The sequence below is a fragment of the Trichosurus vulpecula genome, chromosome 3, assembly GCF_011100635.1.
Source record: "Trichosurus vulpecula isolate mTriVul1 chromosome 3, mTriVul1.pri, whole genome shotgun sequence".
NCBI lineage: Eukaryota > Metazoa > Chordata > Mammalia > Diprotodontia > Phalangeridae > Trichosurus > Trichosurus vulpecula.
Window position 1 is genome coordinate 380,855,951 of NC_050575.1, and position 24,137 is coordinate 380,880,087.

The window sequence follows — 24,137 nt, forward strand, 5'->3', positions numbered from 1 at the left end:
ATGATCCTAATTGTAGTTCCTTTGCTTGGCATATTTTTTCCTTAGACGTGAGAACTCTGGATTTTGACTGTGACATTCTTGAAATGTTTCCTTTTAGGAGGTGATTGGTGGATTCCCTCTATTTTGTCCTTGCCCTGTGCTGCTAAAAGATCTGAGTAGCATTCATTTATGATTTCTCCATATATAGTGTCCAGATTATTTTTTGCTATCATGTTTTTGAGGTCTTTTTTTTTATAACAAATGCCTTAACATTTTCTTCTATTTTTTCCATTTTTTTCTTCTATTGTAATACTTGTTGCTATATCATGGGGTCACTAACGTGTTTTGTTTGTTCTAGTTCCCAAGGATTAGATTTCTTGGGTAAAGTTTGCCTTTTACCATTTTCCCTTCTGAACTACTTACTCTCCTTCTAATTCTTTTTCTATATTTTTTTATTTCATTTTTTTAATCTCTTCATTTCTTCCATGTATTCATATAGGTCCTTATGAAAATTCTAGTTTTTTAAGTCTTCTTGCTGTTGTTACTAGATTTGCAGTAATTCTTTGTACTGGTTTGATTTGCTCATTTCTCCAGCATTAGTGTCTAAACTAGGGTTTTGTGCCAGAGCCAGTCTCCAGCTCCTGCCTCTTTTAGGGGTAGTAGGCCTTATTCGGTCTCACCCTAGTTTCCTGGCCTGATTTCCACCTCCCAGGGTCTAACCCACCTAGATCTTTGTGGTTCAAAGGGTTAGATGTTCAAAGCCTTCTTTTGACTCTCAAGACACAATGTTAGGGGCCTCAGAGCCCCTGGGCTTGTTCTGTCACAGTCTGTGCACTATGATACTGTGCCTCCATGGATCTTCCAAGGTCCCCACCCTAGGCTTTCTGACCACCCTGGAGCTTTCTTGGGAAGCCTTCTGTTCTTGGTACTTCTGAACACAAAACCGTATAGGCTATACATGCCTCGTCTTTGGTCAGATTGGTGCTCGCTTTGCTTCATGAACCTCATTCTCTTACCATCTCTAGGTACCTGGCCGAATTTTTGTGCAGTTCTGGGGTGGAACACTTACTATAGTTTCTCTTTGGATTTCTTGTTTATTATTCCTGGTGCATACCTCAGGGTTTTGCTAGTCATTGTGTGGTAGTTGCTGGCTTGCTTCTTGTGTAAGTAGTCCTCTCAGAAGCCAAAGCCATACTTATTGAGGCAGTAAAAAAGAGGGGGAAAAGTGACTGCCCATCAAGTAGAGATAAGCTGAACTGATTGTGGTATATTAACATAATAGAATATTATTGTGTCATAAGAAATAATTTGGGGGCAGCTAGGTGGCACAGTGAGTAGAGCACTGGCCCTGGAGTCAGGAGGACCTGAGTTTAAATCCCACCTCAGACACTTGACACACTTACTAGCTGTGTGACCTCGGGCAAGTCACTTAATCCCAATTGCCCTGCCTTCCCCCCTCAAAAAAAAAAAGAAAGAATTTGTTGTTGTTGAATTTGTTTTTCAGTTGCATCCAACTCTTCATTACCCCATTTGAGGTTTTTTGGGCAAAAATGATGGCGAGATTTGCCGTTTCCTTCTCCAGTTCATTTTACAAATGAGTAAACTGAAACAGACAGGGTTGTCTGAGGCCAAATTTGCAATCAGCCTGACTCCAGACCTGTTGCTCTACCCAATGTTACACCTAGCTGCCCATAAAGAAATGATAAAAAAAAAAGGAATTTAAAGAAACATGGGATAATGACTGGCATATAATGTAAATGAATAGACATAATTCAGATTATACTCAGGGTCCAACCTTAGCTCTAGTTAGCTGATTATGAATATACTTTTTTCCTCCTGGTGGAGAGGTGGTAATCCCAGGGTACAAATTTTTTAATATACTGTTGATCATTGTAACCATGTTTGTTCTGCTTAACTGTTTTTTTCCTTTGTTACAATTGAGAGTTGTATTCGAGGTTGGGTAGCGTAGTGGAAAGTAAGTGTGCTGGTTTTAAAAAGTATCAGTAAAACAATTTTTAAAAGAGCAAAAGTAAATCAGATTGTCCCTGTGAGGAATAATGAGAAAGCAGGAAAAAACAGTCAAACTTAAGATGGCGTTGCTTTATATATACATTTAATGACTGGCTTTTGACTTTCATGTATCATGTAGCCTTTTTTTTTTTTTTTTTAATCAAAATGATACCTTGACAACTATAGGAATTTGGTTGATATCTAAGGAAAGAACATTCAATTACAGAACTCTCCCGGAAAGGTAATAATTTCTTTTGCAAGAGTTAAAATTTTAGAAATGAGTTTTCTTTTTTTCAGTACTTATAATAGTGTAGTTAGTCTTTACCTTGTGAGGTCTGGCAGACCATCAATTCATCTTGGAAATAGGCAGTTTTCAGTCCCCATCTAACAAACCATACAGATAAAATGGCTGTTGTATCTCTGCATCCCAGCTACCTTGCTCATTATTGCTAGAGCCTCTACCAGGTTCCTGCCTCCACTATCCAGAGACCTGAGGCACTGGAGTTTCTTTACCTAGCTGTGAACCTCCAGAGCTCACAATTGGAGACTTAGGGCAACCATTATGACTTTTAACCCACATTATAGGTTAAATTAGAAGAAGGTAGTAGAATCGTAGATTTAGAGTTGGAAGAAATTTTGGAACATCTCCAAATCCCTCATTTTAGAGAGGTATTGTACAGCCTGTCAGATGTCAGTCAGTCAGGAGTCAGTCAGATGGGTAAGTTACTTGAAGTGATTTGCCCAAAGTCAAATGAATAGTAAGTAGCAGAACCAGGATTTGAATGTCCAAATCTAGTTATCTTTCTTTTGTCCTACACTGCCTTTCAATTCTTTGCTACAGGCTTCTGCCCCATAGAGGTTTCGAGGTGATCATAATTTCTCAAGAAGTATGTATGCCAAGTTAAAATGGAAAGGCTTCAGATGTAGGCCTACTGATGCATTATTACCACAGACCTGGAACTAATTTTCCTAAATTTGGAAAGATTTGTCACCAGAAAATGGTTCAATTTTGCCAGAATAATTCAAGAAACTTTATATACAGACATGAAGAAATTATGATTTCAACTATTGGAGGGAATTGTCCTTAGTAATAAAATGATCATTCTGAGTATGGGTTAAGAAAGCCATTGTTGCTTAATCTGGAGATCTCACAGTAGCCTAGAACTTTATTTCTTGCTGTTACTCACATGTGGCATTCCATCTCAATCTTCTGGGCTTTGGACAGGCTGTTCACCCAGACTGAGAATGTACTTTCTCTTCATCTCTGCCTTGTACAATCCCAGGCTTTGTGTTTAAAACTCAGCTCTGATGCAAGCTCTCTGTATCGTTAAGGCGTTAAATACAACATCTATGATGTTTGTCATTATGCCTGTATAGTTCTGTATTGCAGGATATAGGAGACTCTCCATATAGAAGGTAGAAGTAAAACATTTATTGACACCAGAGGATCAAATCCCAAAACAATGACTCCAATTCCACATAGCAATTATATCCCCAAACCAGTAAGTCCACTTCATCGTAACAGCAAAGAACTTAAAGCACAGTAACACAGCAGGGACCCAAGTCATGTTGTAACCTTCCCCTTGTTGGGGACTCCCTGTAAACACTCACGAATCCTGACTGTCTGCTTGCCTGAATTCTCTGCCCCCCTCAGTCCTCTGGTCTCTGCACCTCCCTGGTTTCCACTCTCTGCAGCTCTGTTGACTCGGAGTTGTTACTCCTTCTCCTTGGGCTGAATTCCGAATTCTGGCTTCTCTTCTGATTCCTGAATTCTCACTCCTCAATGGCTATGTGGGGGTGGGGGTGGGGGTGTGATTTAGGACCGGAGGGCTTCACATTCTTCATGACCTATTTAGCAAAAGGGTGTGGGCCTGGGGCCTCAGGCCTAGTTAGTGAAAGGATGTGGGCCTGGGGCTTCACACCTACTAAGTAAAGGGTGTAGGCATGCCTACAATCAAGTCTCTCCTAATTAAGCTTCCATTAACTGGCTTCAGCTGAGAAGCTTCCATTAACTAGCTCTAGCTGGAGCCTGTTGAATGGGGAGGGGGTGGTATTTCCCCAATTAGAAAGTGTACCTTGCCCCCAAATCCACTCCATTTATGAATTTCTCTTTCTGTCAAGAGCACTGTGTTCCTTCTAAGGTTCATAACCTCGGTCATCCTTGATTCCTTATTCTACCTCATCTTGAATATCCATTTAGTTGCAAAGTCTTCTTGATTCTACCTTTTCAACATCTCTTCTATCCATGTACTTTCTCTTTTCATACACAGCCACCAACTTTGTTCAGGCCCTCTATTAACTCGCATCTGGTCTGTTCCAATAGCTTCCTAATTGGTCTTCTTTCTTCACTCTTCCATCTCTAGCTGATTCTTTACCTAGATGCTAAAATGATTTTCGTAAAGAAAAGTGTCACTACTCAGCAAACTCCAGGGGTTGCCTACTATGTCTAAGGTTAAAATCAAATTCATCTTTTTGATATTCAAAGCCCGCTACAACCAGTGAATTTTCCAGCCATATATATTACTCCCCTTCATATTTTGTGTGTACTTACATACATATATATTGTATACCCTGTCTTGATTTTAAGCTCCTTGAGAGCAGAGATTGCTCAGTTTTTGGCTTTGTTCCTTCAGCACTTAAGTTCCATGCCTGGCATATAGTAGGACATTAATATTTTTATTGATTATGTCCTCAGTCCTTTCCCCTTCTTTAGTAATGATCCCCTCTTTCTCATGCATCTTCAGTCATTTCCACTCAACTGGCTCATTCTCATCTACTTTTTAAATATGCACAGATCTGGCAATGCCTTTCTAGGGTATTCTTCAACCCATCTGGCTACCATCCTGTCTCTTTCCCCCACTGAATGCCACAATATTTGAAGTTTCCTGCGCTCCCATGCTTGCATCTTTCCCTCTCCCCTTTCCCCTCCTCTTCACTCCTTCTCTCCCCCAACTCTTACTACTTTACCTCTCTCCACACTACTCTACTGAAATTAGCGTTTACCAGAACTTACCAATCATCTTTGAAATGCTAATCCAGTGACTGGTTTTTAGCCTTCATCCTCTGAGCTCCTTTGAACTGCTTGACACTACTGACTACCCCTGCCTTCTGTATAGTACTTCTTGCTTTGGCTTCAGCCTTCACTTTCCTGATTCTCTTCCTGTCTTTCTCTTGGTTCTTTGCCTTTTCCCCTAGCTCCTCATCCTCTTCCAGATGCTCTAAGTTGTATGCCCCCCTTAGGTCCTGCCTTCAATCTTCTTCTCTTTTCTATACACTCTAATTTGGAAATCACATCCACTTCCAGTAATTCAACTATACAAAAACTCACATTTCTGTATCTTCAGCCCTGACCCTGTTCACACCCCAGACTTCCATCTACAGCTGCTTAATTGGATTTTCTGCTAGCTCTTTAGACTTATCTTGTCAGAAGCTGAGTTGCTTCTTTCTGACTTAGCTTTCTGTTAAGAGTGATTGCCATTCACATGTTCTGCAAAGTTTATAATCTTGCTGTTTCCTTTGACTCTCCACTTTCTCTCATCTCACATATTAAGCCAGTTACTAAGCCATGTCAATTCTCCCTCTGCAATAAGTCTCCCATCCCATTCCTCTTTCCTCTCACTAACACCACTCTAGCACTGCATAACCTGGCCACCTGACTGGAGTGTTGAAGTATCTCCTCCCCCTTCCCGTCCCTCCCCCACACAAAGATCTACATTGCCTCTGCTTTCCCTGACTTCTAATTCATCCTTTGCTAGACATTCAGTACCCTCTCAGGTCTGGCCATACCCTAACTTTCCAAGCATCTCATAATATTCAGCTTCACATACACTCTGCACCAGCTGAATCACACATTCACCGTCTCTGACACAACCCCTAAATAGCTGTGCATTCCTTCTTCTTTACCCTTGTTCATCCTTACCCCTCCTCCACCTGATGAATCCCTATCAGTCCTTTAAATCCCAGCTCAAATACCACCTTTTCCAGACTGCTTTCCCTGAATTCCACCCCCCCCTTTCCAAAATAACGGGACATTTTTCTTTCTTGACTCTCATAGTGGATTATTTGCCTATGTATTTACAGTTTGTATTATAGGTTAAAAAAATTATGTTCGTGTCACATTTCTTTATTAGAATGTAAGCCTTGGGAGGGCAAAATCCTACCTTAAGTAAATGTTAAGATTTCATAATAATTTCACCATTGACAGAACTTAAATGAAGGGAAGTAGCAGTGGTTGTGCCTGTTTTCTTCACCACTTTCAAAGCAATATGACTGGAAGGATTGGACTATAATGTATAGTTCTTATGCTACTAGTAATGAATACCTTAGTTACATGTAGTGCTTTTATTGTTTTCAGTTTTGTTGTCATTTTATTTTTGCAGTTTTGATGAAGCAGGAACATAGAGAAGAAATGGATTTGTCTGCAGTTCCATCTTTGTCTGTGCCTCAGAGTGGCAGTGTCCAAGGCCTACATACTGTCCAGACACCATCGCCTTCCTCAGATCCAGGGCAACCACATGACAGTTTATTGCCTAGAAGTCTTGTTTGTCCCATCCAGCAACCATATACATCACTGGTGACCTCCTCAGCATCCCATCTGTCCCATATACAAAGTAGGAACATTAGTTCTGGTGAAGAATGTCATGTGATGCCTTCTGTGCTACATCAGTCTTTTCAAGCCACATCAGCACCTCCTGTGAGGTCTTCCTACCAGCCTATGCAAACTAATGTTATGTACAATGGACAGACTTGTCTTCCCATTAATGCTGCCTCTAGTCAAGGATTTGATGCAAATTCATTTCAACAGGATACAGCTGTACCTAATTTAATAAATCTTAGCTGTCAACCTCTGCCACCAATGCAATTTCATTCTTCAAATTCAGGGTCACTGTCGACATCTGCTACAGGAGCAGGACATCCCTTAGTACATACAACTCGTTCAGAGCAGTCACTGCCTCACCTGCAGCCAGTGGGATACCACCGTTCAAACACAGGACAGGCTCCTGTTACATCTACAACAAGCCAGTCCTTGGGACAGCCTTCCCCTCACTTACAACCAGGAACATACCATCCTTCAAACCCTGGGTCTGCTACAACTTCCTCACCAACAGCCTCTCATCCCTTGGTCCATTCACCGCTATCTGGACCCCCATCTCCTCAGTTACAGCCTATGCCTTATCAGTCTCCGAGCTCAGGACCTGCTTCATCCCCATCTCCGACCACCATAACTCACTCTGGACAACCCTCACCTCAAGCACACAGTCCTGGAGTGGGAGGTATTTCTGTACCTTCGTCATTAGTATGTCAGCATAGATGTGATTCATCTTCATATCCACCTGATGGAGCAGCAGTGAACATTAAACCTGAACCTGAAGATCAGGAATTGAATTTTGAAACCATTGGTCTCCAAGATATCACGTTAGATGATGGTGAGTTCATACTTATGTTCTTGTCATTCAGACAAATCTGAAACCATCCTTGAAAAGTTGTTGCCTTTCATGCCATGTTGCTATAATCTAGGTTTTCAGATACCTTTGTTTTTCTTGAAAATTTAATGTTGACAGGCAGCCTTTCATAGCAGGTAAAGAACTGACCAGGGCAGCTAGGCGGTGCAGTGGGTAGAGAGCCGGCCTTGGAGTCAGGAGGAGCTGAGTTCAAATCTGGCCTCAGACATTTGACACTTACTAGCTATATGACCTCGGGTAAGTCACTTAACCCCGATGGCCTCGCAAAAGAAAAAGAAAAAAGAACCGACCTTAGTGTTAAGAGAACCAGGGCTCAGTGCCCAGCTCTGACACTGTGTGAACCTGGGCAAGTGTTGTCACTTTTCAGAGCCCTGCACACCTCTCCAAGACTAATAAGTTGGAGCGCTACCTTGGTTGAAGCTGAAAAAAAAAATGTGTGAGGGAGTGTGTGTGAGGGGTGTGTATAAATTTCTCGACATGGCGATCTTGAGATGCATTCTTTAAAATCTGCAAAGTAAACATTTTTAGAGAAGAGTTGTGTTGTTCCAAATTATCTTTCAGAGGTAGCAGGATCTAGGAAGTGAATAAGGATGAGGGGGTAGAATCATCGTTGCTCGTTTAACGTAGTCATTGAAAGAAAATTTGCGTATGATTTGGTTCATGCCACTTCTCAAACTCACTGTCCCCAATAGAAGCAACAGAAAGAGGAGAGACTGTCTCCAGGCTTTTGCTGACATAGCGACAAGGAAAAAACTGACCCTTCTCTTGTTCTTTAAGCAAAAATTTAGTTGTTAAATTTTGATCGAATATTTACTAGAAGCAGATTTTCAGGAAGGAAAACAAACTGGACTTGGAGTCACTCTGCCTGGGTCTGAGTTGTGGCTCATTTCCTCAGAGGGTGTCATCTGGAGTAAGTGACGTCACTTTTTTGAGCTTCACTCTCTTTCTATGCTATAGGGATAATGTGTGTTATGCCTACCTTGGGGGTTTTGTGAGAATCACATCGGGTGATACATCCTTATTATAGTGCTTGTCTCCTGGCGTATTAAGCATATAATTAAAAAAAAACCTTCTATATCTTGAGTAAATATATGTGGTGAGGGTGATTGGCAGCACTTACATAAAATCCAAGAAAATGAGATCCTGAAATATGTAGTTTCAGTTTGGTGATATCCATGACTCGAGAAGAGGACACCATAACTCCTTGACCTAACGATGCCATTTTTTAGTAACTTGACCTAAAGAATATGTGGTGTCTTAGAATACAACCTAAAATAAAATACACTGCCCTTTGAACAGTGTACTGGTGTTCTTAAATTTTGGTAATCCCTGTCCTCTATAAGTATAAGCAATTAAAAGTGGATATTAAAAATTAATACAACTACTGGATAAATTTTACAAATTAAGAGAACACTTTTAAAATCTAAATTCAGTACCTTTAAGTACATTTACCTGGATTGCATAGGTTTTAAAATACTTAAATAAGATTTCTTATAACTTGGTTTAAAATTTTTTACATTTTTAAAGAATTACCCTTCTAATACTTTTTAGCATATTTTGGGGAATATAATTTCCATAGAAACTTGCCTTAATAAACAGAACCGATTTTTGTATTAACCCACTTTGATGGTTAAATTATCTAATAGAATTAGTCTGTGTGATGGTTATTATCTTTTTGTCATTCAGTCATGTCCAATTCTTCGGCCTGTGGACCTGTCCACGGGTTTTCTTGCCAAGGATACTGGAGTGGTTTGCCATTTCCTCTCCAGTAGATTAAAGGAAACAGAAGTTAAGTGAGTTGCTCAGCATCACACAGCTAGGAAGTGTCTGAGGTCAGACTTGAACTGAGGTCTTCTGACTCCAGGCCCGGTGCTCTATCCACTGAGCCACCTAGCTGCCTAATTATTATTCACTGATAGGTTAAAAATGAAGATCACTGGTTCATATTTTTTTTTTGCAAGCTTGCAAAATGTTTCTTCATCTTTCTGACAGATACTAGTACTACTGACTTGAATCCCACTGACTTGAAAAAGTATGGTACACCATTGTTTTAAGCTTTTGATTATAAATCTTCTTTGGCCTGGCCTTTGGATGATGTTGGTACTGATAAAAACTAACATTTATAGAGCAGCTTAAAGTTTGCAAAATGCTTTACATGTGTTATCTCATTTGATCTTCACAACATCCCTGAGAGAGAGGTGCTAGTGTTGTCTTAATTTTATACTGTTTTTAAATGTCTGGTGCAGAATTTAAACTCGAGTCTTTCCGACTCCCAAGTTACGAAGAATTGTCTTCTTTCTCTCCTGCTCTACCTTGCTTCCCTTCTTTTACTTAGTTCTGCCTAGCTTAGCTCAAAGACCAAAAGCTTCACTATCACTACATGATGGCTTCAGACATTTTTTAGACTGGCCGTGTCAGTAATTGCTCTCAACAGAATGATCCAGAACCATCCACATAAAATCTCTTTTTTTTCCCCTCTTTGATTCTATTTTTTCTTTAAATAAAGGTGGAATAGTATAAATACTTGGAGACATTAAAGATCTACATATTTCTAGGATATGTTGTTACATGTTTTATTCCAGTGTGTAATCATGACATATAAGTGACCTTGGGTCCTTAAAGGCTAAGCCAGCAAAACTTAAGCTCTGGCAGGTTCCATCAAACTACAAAGGCTTCTAGTACAGACCTGGTCTCATGTATCATCAGGCTGGCTACAGAGTAAAGAATTTTTCAGCCACAGAAATTCTCAGAGACCGTATGCTAAGTTCTAGGGGAAGTATCACCATAAACAGAATCATAGGTCCTTATAGAATTCAGTGAGATTAAGAAACCTTTTGTCCATAAAAATGATTATGTAGCCTTTTGTTGTTGTTCAGCCATTTCAGTTGTGTCTGACTTTTTGTGACCCCATTTGGGGTTTTCTTGGCAGAGATATTGGAGTATTTTGCCATTTCCTTCACCAGCTCATTTTACAGAGGAGGAAACTGAGGCAAACAAGGTTAAGGGACTTGCCCAGGGTCACACAGCTAGTGTCTGAGGCCAGATGTGAGGCCATATTTAATTTAAAAAATAATATTTATTATCTCAGTGTTTTCTAGACTCATTTAGCTGAAGAACAGTTTGAATTTGAAAGTTATTGAGAGAACCTACAAATGTTCATCGTAGAAGTAGAGAGAAAAAAAGAGATAGGAGGTAAAGAGAGGAGTTGGGGACATTTTGCAGTAAAATGGATGAAATTAAGCCAGTTTCCAAATAGGCCTAAATTTGCTACCTAGACTTATTCTTTTATACATACATAATTTTCTACTGGATATGGAAAATATTTCTAGTTTAGAAAATCTTGCTGAAGATAGTTCAGGAAAGTCTGAATTATCCATGTGTTTAATGAAATCAGTATTAGTATTGGTAAAATGCTTAAGTTAGGAAATTAAACTGTGCAGCCATAATATTTTACATCTCTGTCATTGTGAATGGAGTATCTTGGAAAAAATGCTAGCTAAATATTAGTGGTCTAGCACAGGGGTCAGCTGTGACCTGCAGACCAAATCCAATAAAACTTTTTAAAAAAATGTAAATGCCATTCTTTGCTTGCTGCCAGTACAAAAGCAGGTAGCCAGTCCTCAGGCAGTAGTTTTCTGGCCCCTGGTCTAATGTTTAACCCTTTCATGTGAAAGTTCGTAAACCTTATTCTAAATTTAGTCTTAAAATATTAAGAAGTTTTGTTACAAACTTTAGGTACTAGTAAACATTTATTAAGTGCCCACTATATGCCAAACAGTGCTAAGTGCTGGAGATACAAATAAGAAAAAGAAAGTCCCTGCCTTCTAGGAATTTATAATCTAACGGGGGAAGGCAACACACAAAAGAAAGCTGAAACGTTGAGTGTCACGTGAAGTTGGGGGAGGTACCCATGCAAGGTATGGTGGAGTTCAAGCCAAAGAATACATCTGGTGGGAAATGAAGAGTTAGCCAGTCTTTGAGCCCTAATAGAGTCTTTGGGAGAAGTTCTTTGCCCTGCCCTCCAAACGGGAAGAGAAGGTGCCAAGGGTACTGCAGAGGATGATGAATTTATTGATAAAAAGGTTACATTATCATACATCCAGAGATTTGTGTCCTGAAAACCTAAGAGAAGAATTTATCAAAGGGGAGATGGTGACAGACAATGTCAGAAGCTGCAGAGAGGTCAAGAAGAGTAAGGATTGAAAAAAGGCCACTGGATTTGGCAATTAGGAGATCTTTAGTAGCTCTGGGGAGAGAGCAGCTTCATTGGAATAATGAAGTTGGAAGCTGGATTGGAGAGAAGTGAGAAAAGGGAGGGAGTGGAGGCATCTGTTATAGATAACCTTCTCAAATTGTTGCCCTATAAAGGGCAGAAGAGGTACAGGACAGTGAAATTTCCAGTGAAAAGATCAAGTGAAGGATTTTTTGAAGGTGGGGAAGACATGGGCACAAGGGAGAGACTGAAGACAAGACAGAGTAAGGATGACAGAGGTGACAATTTATTGGAAGAGATGGGATGAAATGACATCACTTGTGCAGGTGGGAGGCTTGCTTTGGCAAAGACTAAGGTTGCCCGTTCACATGAGACAGAGAAGAAGGAGGAGAGAGTGGGAGAAGGCGTCTGAGTAATGGAAAATAAGGAAGAGGGAAGTTAAGGTTTTCAACTGAGAGGGGAGCCATGAGGTGTTAGAGGAATAATGAAAAGGCTTCAGAGAACCATTGTGGAGAGGGGGATAGTGAGCTGATAGGGAGATATAGAAGTATTGAATAGTAGCAGTGAGTACCCAGTTCAGGTTGCATAATAAAATTTTGTAGTGGACTTAGTAAAAGTTGCGTGATTTTTTCCCCCCACATTCATTTAATAGTGTTTCTGTGGAAATAAAGGCAGTTGAAGGCATCCAGGTGGTACAGTGGACAGATACAGCACTGGCTCTGGAGTCAGAAAGACCCAAGTTCAAATCCAGCCTCAGACACTTTCTAACTGTGTGACTCTGGGCAAGTCACTCAACCTCAGTTTGTTCCTTTCTAATTCTGGCTGCGTTGGTTTTGTTTGTGTAAAACTTTAAATTTTTATACAGTAAAATTGTCTGTTTCATCCTTTATGAACCTTCTCTTTTGCATGTCTTAAATTCTTGTCCATGGATCAGAAAAGTCATTTCTTCCTTGTTTTTGTAATTTGCTACACACACCCACACACATGCATGCACGCATGCACGCTTGAACACGCACACACGCAATAATTTGCTTTTGTGTCTAAATCATGTATTTGGAGCGTATCTTGGTATACAGTGTGAAATACTGGTCTAAACCTAGTTTCTGCCAGACTCCTGTTCAGTTTTCCCAGCAATCATTAACAAAAAGTGAATCCTTTCCCCAGTAATTAACCTGCTGCATTCTTTACTTCTGTAGTTTGTGTACTTAATATATTCTGCAGATTGATCTTTCTGTTTTTAAAATCAACAAGCGTTTTTGTTGTTGTTGAGTTGTTTCAGTCACATCTGACCCTCTGTGGCCCCATTTGGGTTCTTGGCAGATGTACCGTACTGATTTGCTATTTCCTTCTCCAGCTCATTTTACAGATGAGGAAATGGAGGCAAAAAGGGTTGGGTGGCTTGCCCAGGGTCACAAAGCTAAGAAGTGTTTGAGACCAGATTTGAACTCATGATGAGTTCTTTATTCCAAGCCCAGTGTTCTGTCCACTGCTTCACCTCGCTGCCCAGTAAGCATTTATTAAGTCCTCACTATGTGCCAGTCACTGTGCTAAGCTCTGCGAATGTGAATATAAGCAGATTGATAGCCACTGCCTTTGAGGAGCTTTTGTTCTAATGGGGAAGGGCAGTACTGGAAAGGGGGAGGGGTGGTGGTAAAGACAGTTTTTGCAGTGGATCCTGGAAAAGAAGGAGACATGACTGGCTGCTTGTTGGTTTTGGTCCTTTGTTTTTGAAGAGAACCAGTGATATCACAAGGTGATATATTGACTTGCTGGTGAATTGGATGTAGGTGAGTCAGAGAATGGTTTAAATATTAAATAGAAGTTCTAGGAGTCCAGTCAGAGGGAGGGGCCAGAGGGGAGTGGGAAGGTACTTGCAGTGTTTGAATTCCTGGGCTGGTATGATTTTCCAGGATGAAGAGGTTTAGTAGAGAAGCTTCCAGGTGCAGCCCGAAGAGACATGAGGAATTTTTAACCAGTACCAAATTGTTTTAATGGTGACTGCTTTGTAGTATAATTTGAGAACTGGTATTAAAAGACCTCCTTCCTTTCCAATTTTTTGTTATTACCCTTGAGAGTCTTGAGCATTTGTCCTTTAATATGAATTTCATTATTTTTTTTAGCTTAATAAAATAATCCTTTGATAGTTTGATTAGTACAGCACTAAATTAGAGCTATTCAAGGGAAAAGTGGTTAGGTTTTTATGTAATTGGAAGTACTTACCACCTAAACTTAGGTGAAGTATGAGCAGTTTGCAATAATAGGTAAGGTATAGTATGAGAGGAAGTTCTATGGAAAGTTCAATTTAACTTTGTCATAGCAGTGAATTGTCAGGTCACCAGATGAAAAAAAAAAGAAATTGGACATGAGGCAAGGAAGTATTCCGTCACAAGCTTGATTATGGGAAATGTGGGTTGAGTCAGGTTTCAAGATTTTTTGCAGTCAGTATTTTTTTTTTTTTAGTGGTAGTACAAGTGCCTCAGTCCAGGGTGGAAGAATCTTGAGAACTAGGAACAAGGTTGGGAGTGGAGTAAGGTAGGGAATATTGCATAGGGTTTCTGTAGTATGGTGGAAATGGTAAAGGAGTAGTAATCATGATACCTGGCTTCTATTTCTGGTTATCTCTCCACTCTCTTCCTAATTTTCCTCCTCTTTAAAATGAAATTGAAATAAAATAAGTTAAAAGGTCTCTTCAAATTCTTAAAAATTCTGATACTCAAATAGATCTGTGATCTCATAGATTCAGAAGTTCTTTCAACATCACACACCAAAACCCTATCAACTGCCTATCCTGTGCAGCTCTTGACCATGTCCTCCCCAAAGTAGAGGGGTGAGAGGAAGCATCCGCCCAGCGTGCTAGGAACCTTTTTTGCTTTGTCCTGGCTTTGTACGGTGGAGCCCTCTGGCCCTTGCTTTCTCCCAAATGATCCTGCCATATTTTTGTCTCACACAAACTTGGAAACAAAAAACCTTGCTTCCTTTTTGTAATAGAAGGAAAGCAGAGGAATGCATACATGCGAGGTATTGGTAGAGTTGAATGTTAAATATGGAATCGTAGGTTTTCTTTATTATTGGGGAAGGGGGTGCTGGTAGTACCATAATAGTGCCTGAGATACATTTGGTTTTTATGCTATAGTCACTTTCTAGCATACTCACTCTTTGTCCCATGTCTCCCGTGTAACAGAAAAAAGGCAAAACCACCTGGCAGAGACCACCTCTGACATTGTATGCATCATCCAATTCTGTAGTTATTAATCCTCTTTCAGAAGGAAAATGTGTTTGATCTGCCTTCTGAAACCAAGATTGGTTACTTCATTTCATTGGAGTACTGATGCTTTTTTTAAGTTGTTTTCATGTACATATTGTAGTCACTATGCATGCTGTTCTTCCAAGGTTGTTTTTTTTTCCTCTACACAAATCCTCCCTCTTTTTCTGAGTTCTTCCTATTAGTCATTCTGTTATATTCGTATACCAGGGTTTCTTCAGTCATTCTCAGTCATTGGAATTTTCATTTCTAGTTTTTTTCTACGTGGGATTGAATTTAGTAAATTTTTATTTAGTCGTGAATAGAGAAGATATTTGTTGCATTTCATTCCTCACAGCTTCTAGGTATTTGGTTTCGTATGGTGTGTAGGTCAGACCATATCATCCCCTTGCTCAAGAAGCTTCAGGCGCTTCTCATTGCCTTGAGGATAAACCACAGACTCCATTGTTTGGCACAGACTGGCCTAAAAATGCCCCCCTACCTTTCTGGCTGATTACACATTACTCCCACTATCTACTCTGTGCTCCTCTTAAACTGACCTACATTTACAGCCCCAACTCCTGCCTCCGGGCCTTTGTCCAAGCTGTCTCCCATGCCTAGAATGCTCTCCCTCTCAGAACCCCTGGCATCCTTGAAGAAGGGGGCATTTGAACTAAACCTTGAAAAAAATTTTTGATCCCCTAGGTAACAGTCTCCCCTCACCCTTAGTCACTATGTATTTATTTTGTATGTATTCTGTATTTATATATTCAATGAATATTTTCGTTCCCCAAGTAAGCTCCTTGAAGGCAGAAACTTAATGCTTTTATGTCTGTAGGCCCAGCATGTAGCCCAGTGTTTAGTCCTAGGACATCTTGTGGTTGCTTAATAAATGATTGTTGAACAAATGATTCAGAAATTTAAAACCGGAAATTTAATCCCCGTGGGTCTCATCAGCTGCACGTATTTGGTGAGTCAAATCAGTATCTCCTTAGCTACAAAGGAGCTCAGAATGTTTGGGGGAAGGCATCCCATCCTGGGTTTGTGAGGAGAATTAATTTTATTTAAACATTCAAAAAGTGTTGCCTTCAAAGCAGTTAACATGAGAAGCTATCTTGTCACATTGTTGCTTTTGCTCAAATCATTTTTGGAGCTCTCATCTTGAACTTAACTTCTGTGTCTTCCTCTCCATATTCTGTGCTTTTTCTAATGTCATTGCCTAGCCTTGAGTAATCATATCTGCCAAGTTAGCACTGAATTTTCATTCTAACAGCGTATTAATTGGCTGCGCGTTGGGAGTTGTGAATTTTTGTTAGAGTGTGCGTCATGCCACCCTTTTCTTGGAGGCATAATATCATGTACTAATCCTGTTGTTCCAACAATAAAAATACATTTTACTGCCTACGGTAGCTCCTCTTTTAAACATTTTAATTATGATTCTAGAGTTGTGAAGTTAGTCCATCCCAGACCTTTGTGGTCTAAAATAACTTGTATAAAAGCCAACCAAGTTTTGATAGTGCTTGTTAGGAAGAGTACCTTGCCTGCCATATGCCCCTCTTAGATCACAAGCTAACCAAAACCACAGCTGCATCACTACTGTAGAGGGAGAGTTGTGTTAAATATAGCATTCTATGCTGGTGTAGCGAAAGTTGACACTATACCACTTGTAGGTTGTGTGTAGTCACAGTCAAAGCTAAATATATTACACTAAATTCATCTTCTGTAGTTATGGTGACTCTTGACATAAACATAGCTGTTTTGACATTGTGTGTACCTAATAAGCAAAATGGTCTTATCTTAAAAAATATGTGTTATACTCTACCCTTAACTCAGTAACATGAACATTGGATAGTAACATGAATGCTGGCCAGCTATAGGAATCATACAATAAATAGATTTGTAGAATGTTGGAGCTAGAAAGGGCGCACTGTAAGGATAGATAATTTTATTCCAGGCCTCTCATTTATTGGTAGAGGCCCATGTGTGAAAAATGAACCATCAATAAATAGCATTTGTCATATTACTCAAATGGCAGGACTATTTCTGTAAATGTAGCTTTTAGTAACAAACTATAAATTTTACCATTAGCTGAATCATTTATATAGAGCACCTGATGATAATGGGAAATATTTTTTATTGTGGTACAGGAATTCAGGACCTGCATGAATATGGTTATCTAGTGGGAAACTGATTTTTCTTGCAAAGCAAGAAAGGTGATGCAGCTGTAGCAGAAAAAGAATGAAATTTGGAGTCAGAAGACTTGGGTTTTAATTCTGGCTCTGCTCCTCACTACTTGTATGATGTTGAGCAAATCATTTAAACTTCTGGGGCTTCAGTTTCCTTATCACTAAATTGGGAGACTGTATTTAATGATATCCATGACTTTTTCTACTTCTGAATCTACTGGGAAAGAACATAGGCAGGCAGAAAAGAAAAGATGCCTTCCCTGGTTAGTAGTGCCTTTTGAATATATTTTCATTTCCAGCCCAGCAGCAGATCGAAATGCTCATCTTCATGTGGTAAGCAGATAAGAAATAATACCTGTTCATCCTTGGAATAATGAAGTGGGGTCTCTCCATTACACATCATTATACCTTCAACTGTACATTATGATGCCTTCCAGGAAGCAGGCTCCCCCGGGTTCTTCTGTATGGAGATTATATGAGCCAAACACTGTGTATACTGGGCTTGACTAGTCCCTCATTACTTGTAAAAGACTTACAAATTAAGCTTGCAGTACACTAATCACGGAGACAAAGTTAACACACAGGAAACACACAGAACAATTAAATGCTTAAGGGAGAGATCTTTGTGGAGAGAGCAAGAGTCAGCAAAATCCAGCCTGGATTTTTGTACCAGCCTGCGAGCCAAGAATGGTTTTTACATTTTTAATTGAAGTTTTATTATTTTTAAAAATGAAAAAAAAATATTATTTGCTTATGGGCTACATAGCCCACAGGCCTGTGGGCCACAGTTTGCCAGTCCCTGGGCTAGAGTAACAAACTTTAAAGATCTAATGGGAAAAGAAATTCCAGAAGCCTTGGAAAAGGTTCTTTCCAGCCAAGCATTTTGAACCTGGAGTCAATGAATAGATTTCAGGAGATCTGTGAACTTGGTTGGAGAAAAAAAAAAATTGTGACATTGAGAGTAGATTTCACATGTTGGAACAAAATAATGGAAGGACTCCTCTTTAGATAAATTTGATTTCTAATTCCCTTATAGCTCTCAGGCTCCCTACTGTTGATTTACTTGGGAACAAGGGGGAAAAGGGAAGGGAAAGAAGTTGAGAGTAAGTGGTTTGAGGATTGCTCACTATGGTGGACATTTCCATTATTCAGGAAACCTTACACCATAGGATGTTTTTCTTCTGTTTCTCAGGGAATGAGAAGGAAAAATTGTTTGTTAAGCCCTTATTTTAAGACAAGCACCATGGTAAGTGCTGGGATTACAGAAAGAAAAATAAGACAACTGCTGTTTTCAGGGAGTTCAGGCTCTAATTAGGAGAGACGCAGCACATATAAAAGAGTTCAGGCATAGGGCAGATAGAAAAGCCTAGAAGTCCTAGTGTTGATGTAGCAGGGAGAATGGTAAGACTTAGTGGTCCTTGGGATGCATCAGCAAATCAGATGACGGTACTTGGAAGTCTGGAATGTATAGTGGCCAGGCAGACAGTAAAACCAGTTGGTCCTCTACATTACCTTTCCTACCTATTCAAGTGGTGTCTGTCTAGTGAATGGAAACGTGCATCATAAGAAAAATTGGGAGTGAAGGGCATACTATGACAGTGGAGAAAAGGGGCCTCTACCATGGAAACAAAGAACAACTGTTCTGCCCCAAATTGTGCCATATTTGTCTTCAGACAAATGTCACTGAATTAAGACATTATGGTGAAGAGGAACAAAGATATATATAGTCATGGTACAGATAGTTGAATGCTATATAGACAAACAAAATGGAAGACTAGACACTTTCTCAGATCCTCGTGACCTCTCAGACCTCTCCAAAATAAGAATTATTCCCAAGAGATAAAACAGTTTCAGCAATTTGTATGGTGTAAGACAATAAGAACACTAACAAGGGTGAACTAACAGCAGAGAGGGCTAATAATCTCTAATGCACTAGCTCAGCCCTCCCTTCCCATTTGCTACCCTGCTTTGGCAGGGTAGTGCAAGGAATAGGATTAAATTCTCTCCTCCTCCCTCCGAAACCTCACCTATGGAAAACCAAAAGGCAAAAGTTTGTTCTGGCTGGGACTGCAACATAGTAGTTAACCACAGCACTGAGGAACAGAAAGAACAGGGGCAGGATGCCATCAGGTGTGGTTCCACCAGGCCTGCAGTAAAGGTAATTTATTTGCAGCTGTAGTTAGTTCTATCCTATCAGAAAGTCATTTGGAGCAGAGACTGAGGCTAGTGAAATGTTAATTATCTTCCCATCTGTTATTGATATTTTTCCTGTTGGTTTGTCTGCTTGTGCTCAAGAGGGAAAAATACCAAAGCTCCCAAGAAGAATAAAATTCTGTTGACCTTGAGCACAAGCAGATAAACTAGCTGGAAAAAAATATCAGTAGTAGACAGGAAGATGGTCTTCCAGATTATTAGCGAGTCCAGATATCTATGAACAAATATTACAATAGAAAGAATCAACACCTGATGAGGCAGAGAATCTTAAGAATTCTCAAGAGAACATGAAGCCACAGTAGAATGAACCAAGATGATTTAAAAGAGAAATAATATTAATAGCAAAAGCCAAATTCACGGCCTGCACAGCAGAAATAATTAACAATATAAAAACTTGAATACATGATGGCAAAGAAACAAAGAGAACAACTAATTGGAAATGCAAGTACACAGAAATAAAAGCCCATCTGGAAGAAGAGAAGCAAAAAGCAATAATATTAAAAGAAAACATGATCTCCAGATAAATAAAATATATTGCTCTTGAAGACAAATGTGTAGAAATAATTTAAGGATTGTGGGTCTCCTGGAAAAATTATAACAAGTCAAAAACCCTAAACACCATGATGTTTGAAATAATATAAGAAAATTTCCCAGAACTTCTGAACACAGAAAACAAATTGCCAATCAAAAGAATCTACAGATTACCTCCTGGAAGATAACTTGTGCTGCAAACTTAAGACACAGTTGTAATTCTGCAAAAAAAAAAAACTAGGAGAAAGACTTTCAAATATAAATGAAAAGAAATTTGAGATTAACTTTTCAGTGCCTAGGCAGCTCCTTGGGACTTTCTGTGAAAGGAACACCCTGATACAAATAACTGTATATAATGACCAGGATTGGAATTAACTTTGTGTGATGGTGGGCAAGTCAGCTTGACACATGGTGGCAATGCCTCTAGTAATTCCTTCACTGGGTTGTTGTGGGTCAAATGATTTAATATATGTAAAGCATTTTGTAAACCTTAAAAGTACTGCATGTAAATGTCAGTTCTCATTTTTTGTTATGATCTAGGGACCATTTAGTTACACAATCTGATGTCACAGTCATCCATTCTTTTGAGAGCCCTGATTAGCAGATGTGGCTAATAATTTAGCTACTAAATCCCTATTACTAAATGTTAAAATAACCAAGATTCTTTTTTAATAAAGGATAACTCCAATTTAAAATTTATTAAACGTGAAATTCCCTTTGAGTTCTTCACCAGGCAAGGCACTGTAGTAAATGACCATACTTTGTGGTTTGCTCCATTCAGTAGCTATGTCTTCTTCTCTGACACAGACCATTTTATTTCTGACTTGGAATACCAGCCATCAGGTTCAGCCAAGAAATGGATTCAACACAGTCAGCTCTCATATCCAACTCCTTTCTGGAGAACCTAGAAGGGTGAGTGTTTATTAAACTGCTTCAGTTTTTGTGTGCACAAATCTGGTAATTGCATGCACAAATCAGGTAGTTAAGCATGCAATTACCTGATTTGCATGCGCAGAAGTGAGGGTGTGCATGTGCAATAGTAAGTATACCTTTTTGCAGTTGTATCCATTGTACTGCTAGCTAAAATTTGGCTGAGACACTCAGCTTTTAAAACTAACCACATTAAACCTTTTAGGCTCTTCTTAAATTACAGTGAGAGTTTGAACTAAAAGCAAACACTTACTATGATTTATTAAACTAAACTGAGGGTGATCCAAGTAGCCTTTTTGTCCAGGGCTTAGGTTAAAAGTTCTAGAGGTGCACGGGGTCAGAGCCAGGGCATTGGCCTTAAAGTCAATTCTGAAACCAGTTGCAGCTTACCTGGGGTTATCTGACTTTTACCTGGGGTTGTTTGCTCTATAACTTGAAGATCTGAGCATCAGTGACTTCATCTGTAAAATTAAAAGGTGACATTAGATCTCCATCTCTAACATCTTTTGAAGTTTTAACTTCCTCTGAGGGCTTATAAGGTGTTTGAGCCTAACCTAGCCTAGGCTGAAAGATAACCACAATTTTGGAGAAGTATGGCGATATGAAATAAGAATGATGTAAGAAAATATGACTCTAAACAGTTAAGCTCTCACATTTCCGGAAAGGAGCTTTTCCCTGTGTTTGACCTACTGGCAATTTAGCTGAGATGGGCAAACCTAAACTCTTGGAAACTGTAATTTGTATGTTAGATGCCCATTTCTAGCCTGGGAGCTTTTCTTCTGCTAGTGATTATCTGCCCTTCTATACTCTCTCAATCCAAGACCCTAGTAGATACTGTAGAAGTACAATTATCAGAATAGGGTGGTGGTGGTGTTTTTTTACAGTGCCGTTTGAGGCTTAACTTGCCTTGTTTTTAAGTCTTTTTAGTAGAGTGAATAATCAGAACCACTTCTAAGAAATGAGGAAACAGGTCCAATGGCATTAAATGACTTGCCTGAAATCACACAGTGAATTAGTGATGGAGCTAGATCTCTAACACGGGTCTTTTGATTTCCCATCCAGCGCCCTGGATTCCATTTGTTTTCTTTTAGGTAGTTTGTTTTTCAAAGACAGTGTGCAAAAAAAATCTTGCTATGTACAAATCAAACTAAAGATGTATCCTTCTATATGCTTAACCTTTCCTTTATGAGTTGTTTAAAGATTTTTTAAAGATTTCCTGACATATGTTTACACTTCTTATTTATTTTTAGTAAGTGCGTTGTCATCAGAAATTCTTGCCCAAATTCAGCCATATTATTATATTTTGTGATGTCTTAAGTCTTTGAATTTTACCTGAAAGTCAGCTCTATACTTTTTTAAACCAGTGTTAAAATTTGCTTTTCACAAGAATGATCCCTTGATTTTCTTTTGCACTAGCTAATTAGCTGGAAAGACCCTTCTGCTAGTTCTCTTGGGAACTAGACTAGTAATGGAAATTCAAAAGCAGAAGGATAGCTTCAGATCACTCATTTTGTGACTCCTTTGATAACAAACGAAGGCAGCAATACCTTTCTTTTTTCATGGTTAAAGCCTGTCCTCATTCCATACAATTTTTCTTTCTATATCTACTGAATTGTAGATGAATAAAAGCTACTAGTCCTATAGCAGCACCCTGAGCCATCTTCTAGGAAGGCTCTTAAAAATCCTAAACCCCACCCCTACCCCCACCCCAAATCAGGACAGCTGTATGTATGTTTGGAAGGTTGGAAATGGGGCAGGTCAGAGTCCAGGCCCCACCCAATTCCCCAGTGATTACCAAGGGAATTTCTTAGTACTTTAAGCTGAGAGAAACAAGAAATCGACAGATGGAAGAATTCCTTTTTCCCCTACCCTTTCACCTTAGTAAGTTGGAATCATCAGGCGTTCACCTTTTAGGGTCAAGAACTATGTTTTCATAATAGCCCCCTAGAGATTTGGGAACAGCTGCAGGTGGTACTGATGTCTTTCATGGGACTAGAATCCCTACTTAACACCCTCTTGATTTTATGTAGTGCTCTCTAATTCATCAGGTGGTCATTTTCAGTAACTTTTTGTCAGTAGCAAATTCCTCAGCTACAAGATGCCCAGGTTTCCTTGTACCACCTGAACTCCCTTATTTTATCCTTATCCCCTTGTTGGTTCTTTATGCTCCCATCTTATGATCATCATGACTTTGAGCTCTTCTCTTAAGGCTTCACATCAACTTGCTCAGGATCTGAAAAGGATATAAAGAGGCCTTGTCCTCCCATTCCTACCTTACCTAATTTTCTCCTTTCTGTCATTTCCGAAGACCATTTGAATCCTAAGCCCTTTCCTTTACTAACTAAAAGTACAATAATGATTCTCTCCTCATGCCTGCCACCTCAGAACATGTAATTTTGACTACAAAAAAGTACTTAAACATAAATTTCAAATATATACCTGTATCATGCTTGCCCAGTTTAAACTTGTATGATGTCATAGGAAAACCACTGAATTTGTAGTCAGAGGGCCTTGGTTAAAATTCTGGCTCTACAACTTACTAGTTACCTTAGGTAATTTCCTTAAACTTCTGTGGTTTTTTTTTTTTCATCTGTGAGATGAGAATAACTTGTACTACGTACTTTACAGGGTTGTTGTGAAGCTCAAATGTACATGAAACACTTTTAAATGGAAAAGTATTATGTCAGTACTGTTATGTAATTGTGTGTTGTGTACCACATTATAAACTATTAGAGAGAGAGTATGGCATACCATAGATCAAGAACCAGCTTGGGCTTCAGACTCAGGAAGACCTAAGTTTAGGTCCAATCTTTTACACATGCCAGTATTGACCCTAAGCAAGTCACTTAAACTCTTAGTGACCTAGTTGTAGAACAGTTGAATATTCTTTACTCTAATGAAATCACAGGTCTGGACCCAAGCAACAATCAAAAAAAGAATGTAGGCTATCGAAGAAGAATTTTCTGTCTAAAACTGCATAATGAATGCCTATCAGGGTACAGTTGTAGTATGGTAACAAGAGCACAAGATTTAGATTCAAGAGAACCTGAGTTTAATCTCAGATCCAATTGCTAATTGCTTTCCATGTGACCCTGGCAAGTCACATCACTTCTCTGGGCCTTAAAATATCTGTAAAATCAGGAAGTTAAAATTAGACTTCAAGCATTAAGATAGATGTTGTGTATACATGGGTGCTTAATAAACACTTTTGATATTAAATCCCCTTGTCTTAGAGAAATGGGACATTTTTTCATAAAAATGCTTTAAAAAATAAAAGTTAAGGTCATATCTGATAATTTGATCAATAAGCAAATATTTATTGAATGATCTGTTAGAAGGTGAAATTTCAAGTACCTAAAGGATAAAATCTT

The 24,137-nt window shown here is 39.2% G+C and overlaps 1 protein-coding gene across 4 annotated transcripts in view; it reads left to right on the forward strand.

Moving 5' to 3' along the window:
• The window catches only part of NFATC3 (nuclear factor of activated T cells 3), a 183,748-nt gene that overhangs the window by 131,999 nt on the left and 27,612 nt on the right, over positions 1-24,137 (forward strand). For 2 of the 4 annotated variants that reach the window (XM_036748728.1, XM_036748729.1), the window contains exons 9-10: positions 6,369-7,415; positions 20,644-20,748. In XM_036748728.1, the coding sequence (XP_036604623.1) occupies positions 6,369-7,415; positions 20,644-20,744 (1,148 nt within the window). In that variant the 3' untranslated portion in view covers positions 20,745-20,748. The remainder of the gene's footprint in view (positions 1-6,368; positions 7,416-20,643; positions 20,749-24,137) is intronic. The other 2 variants (XM_036748730.1, XM_036748727.1) reach the window with 2 other exon arrangements.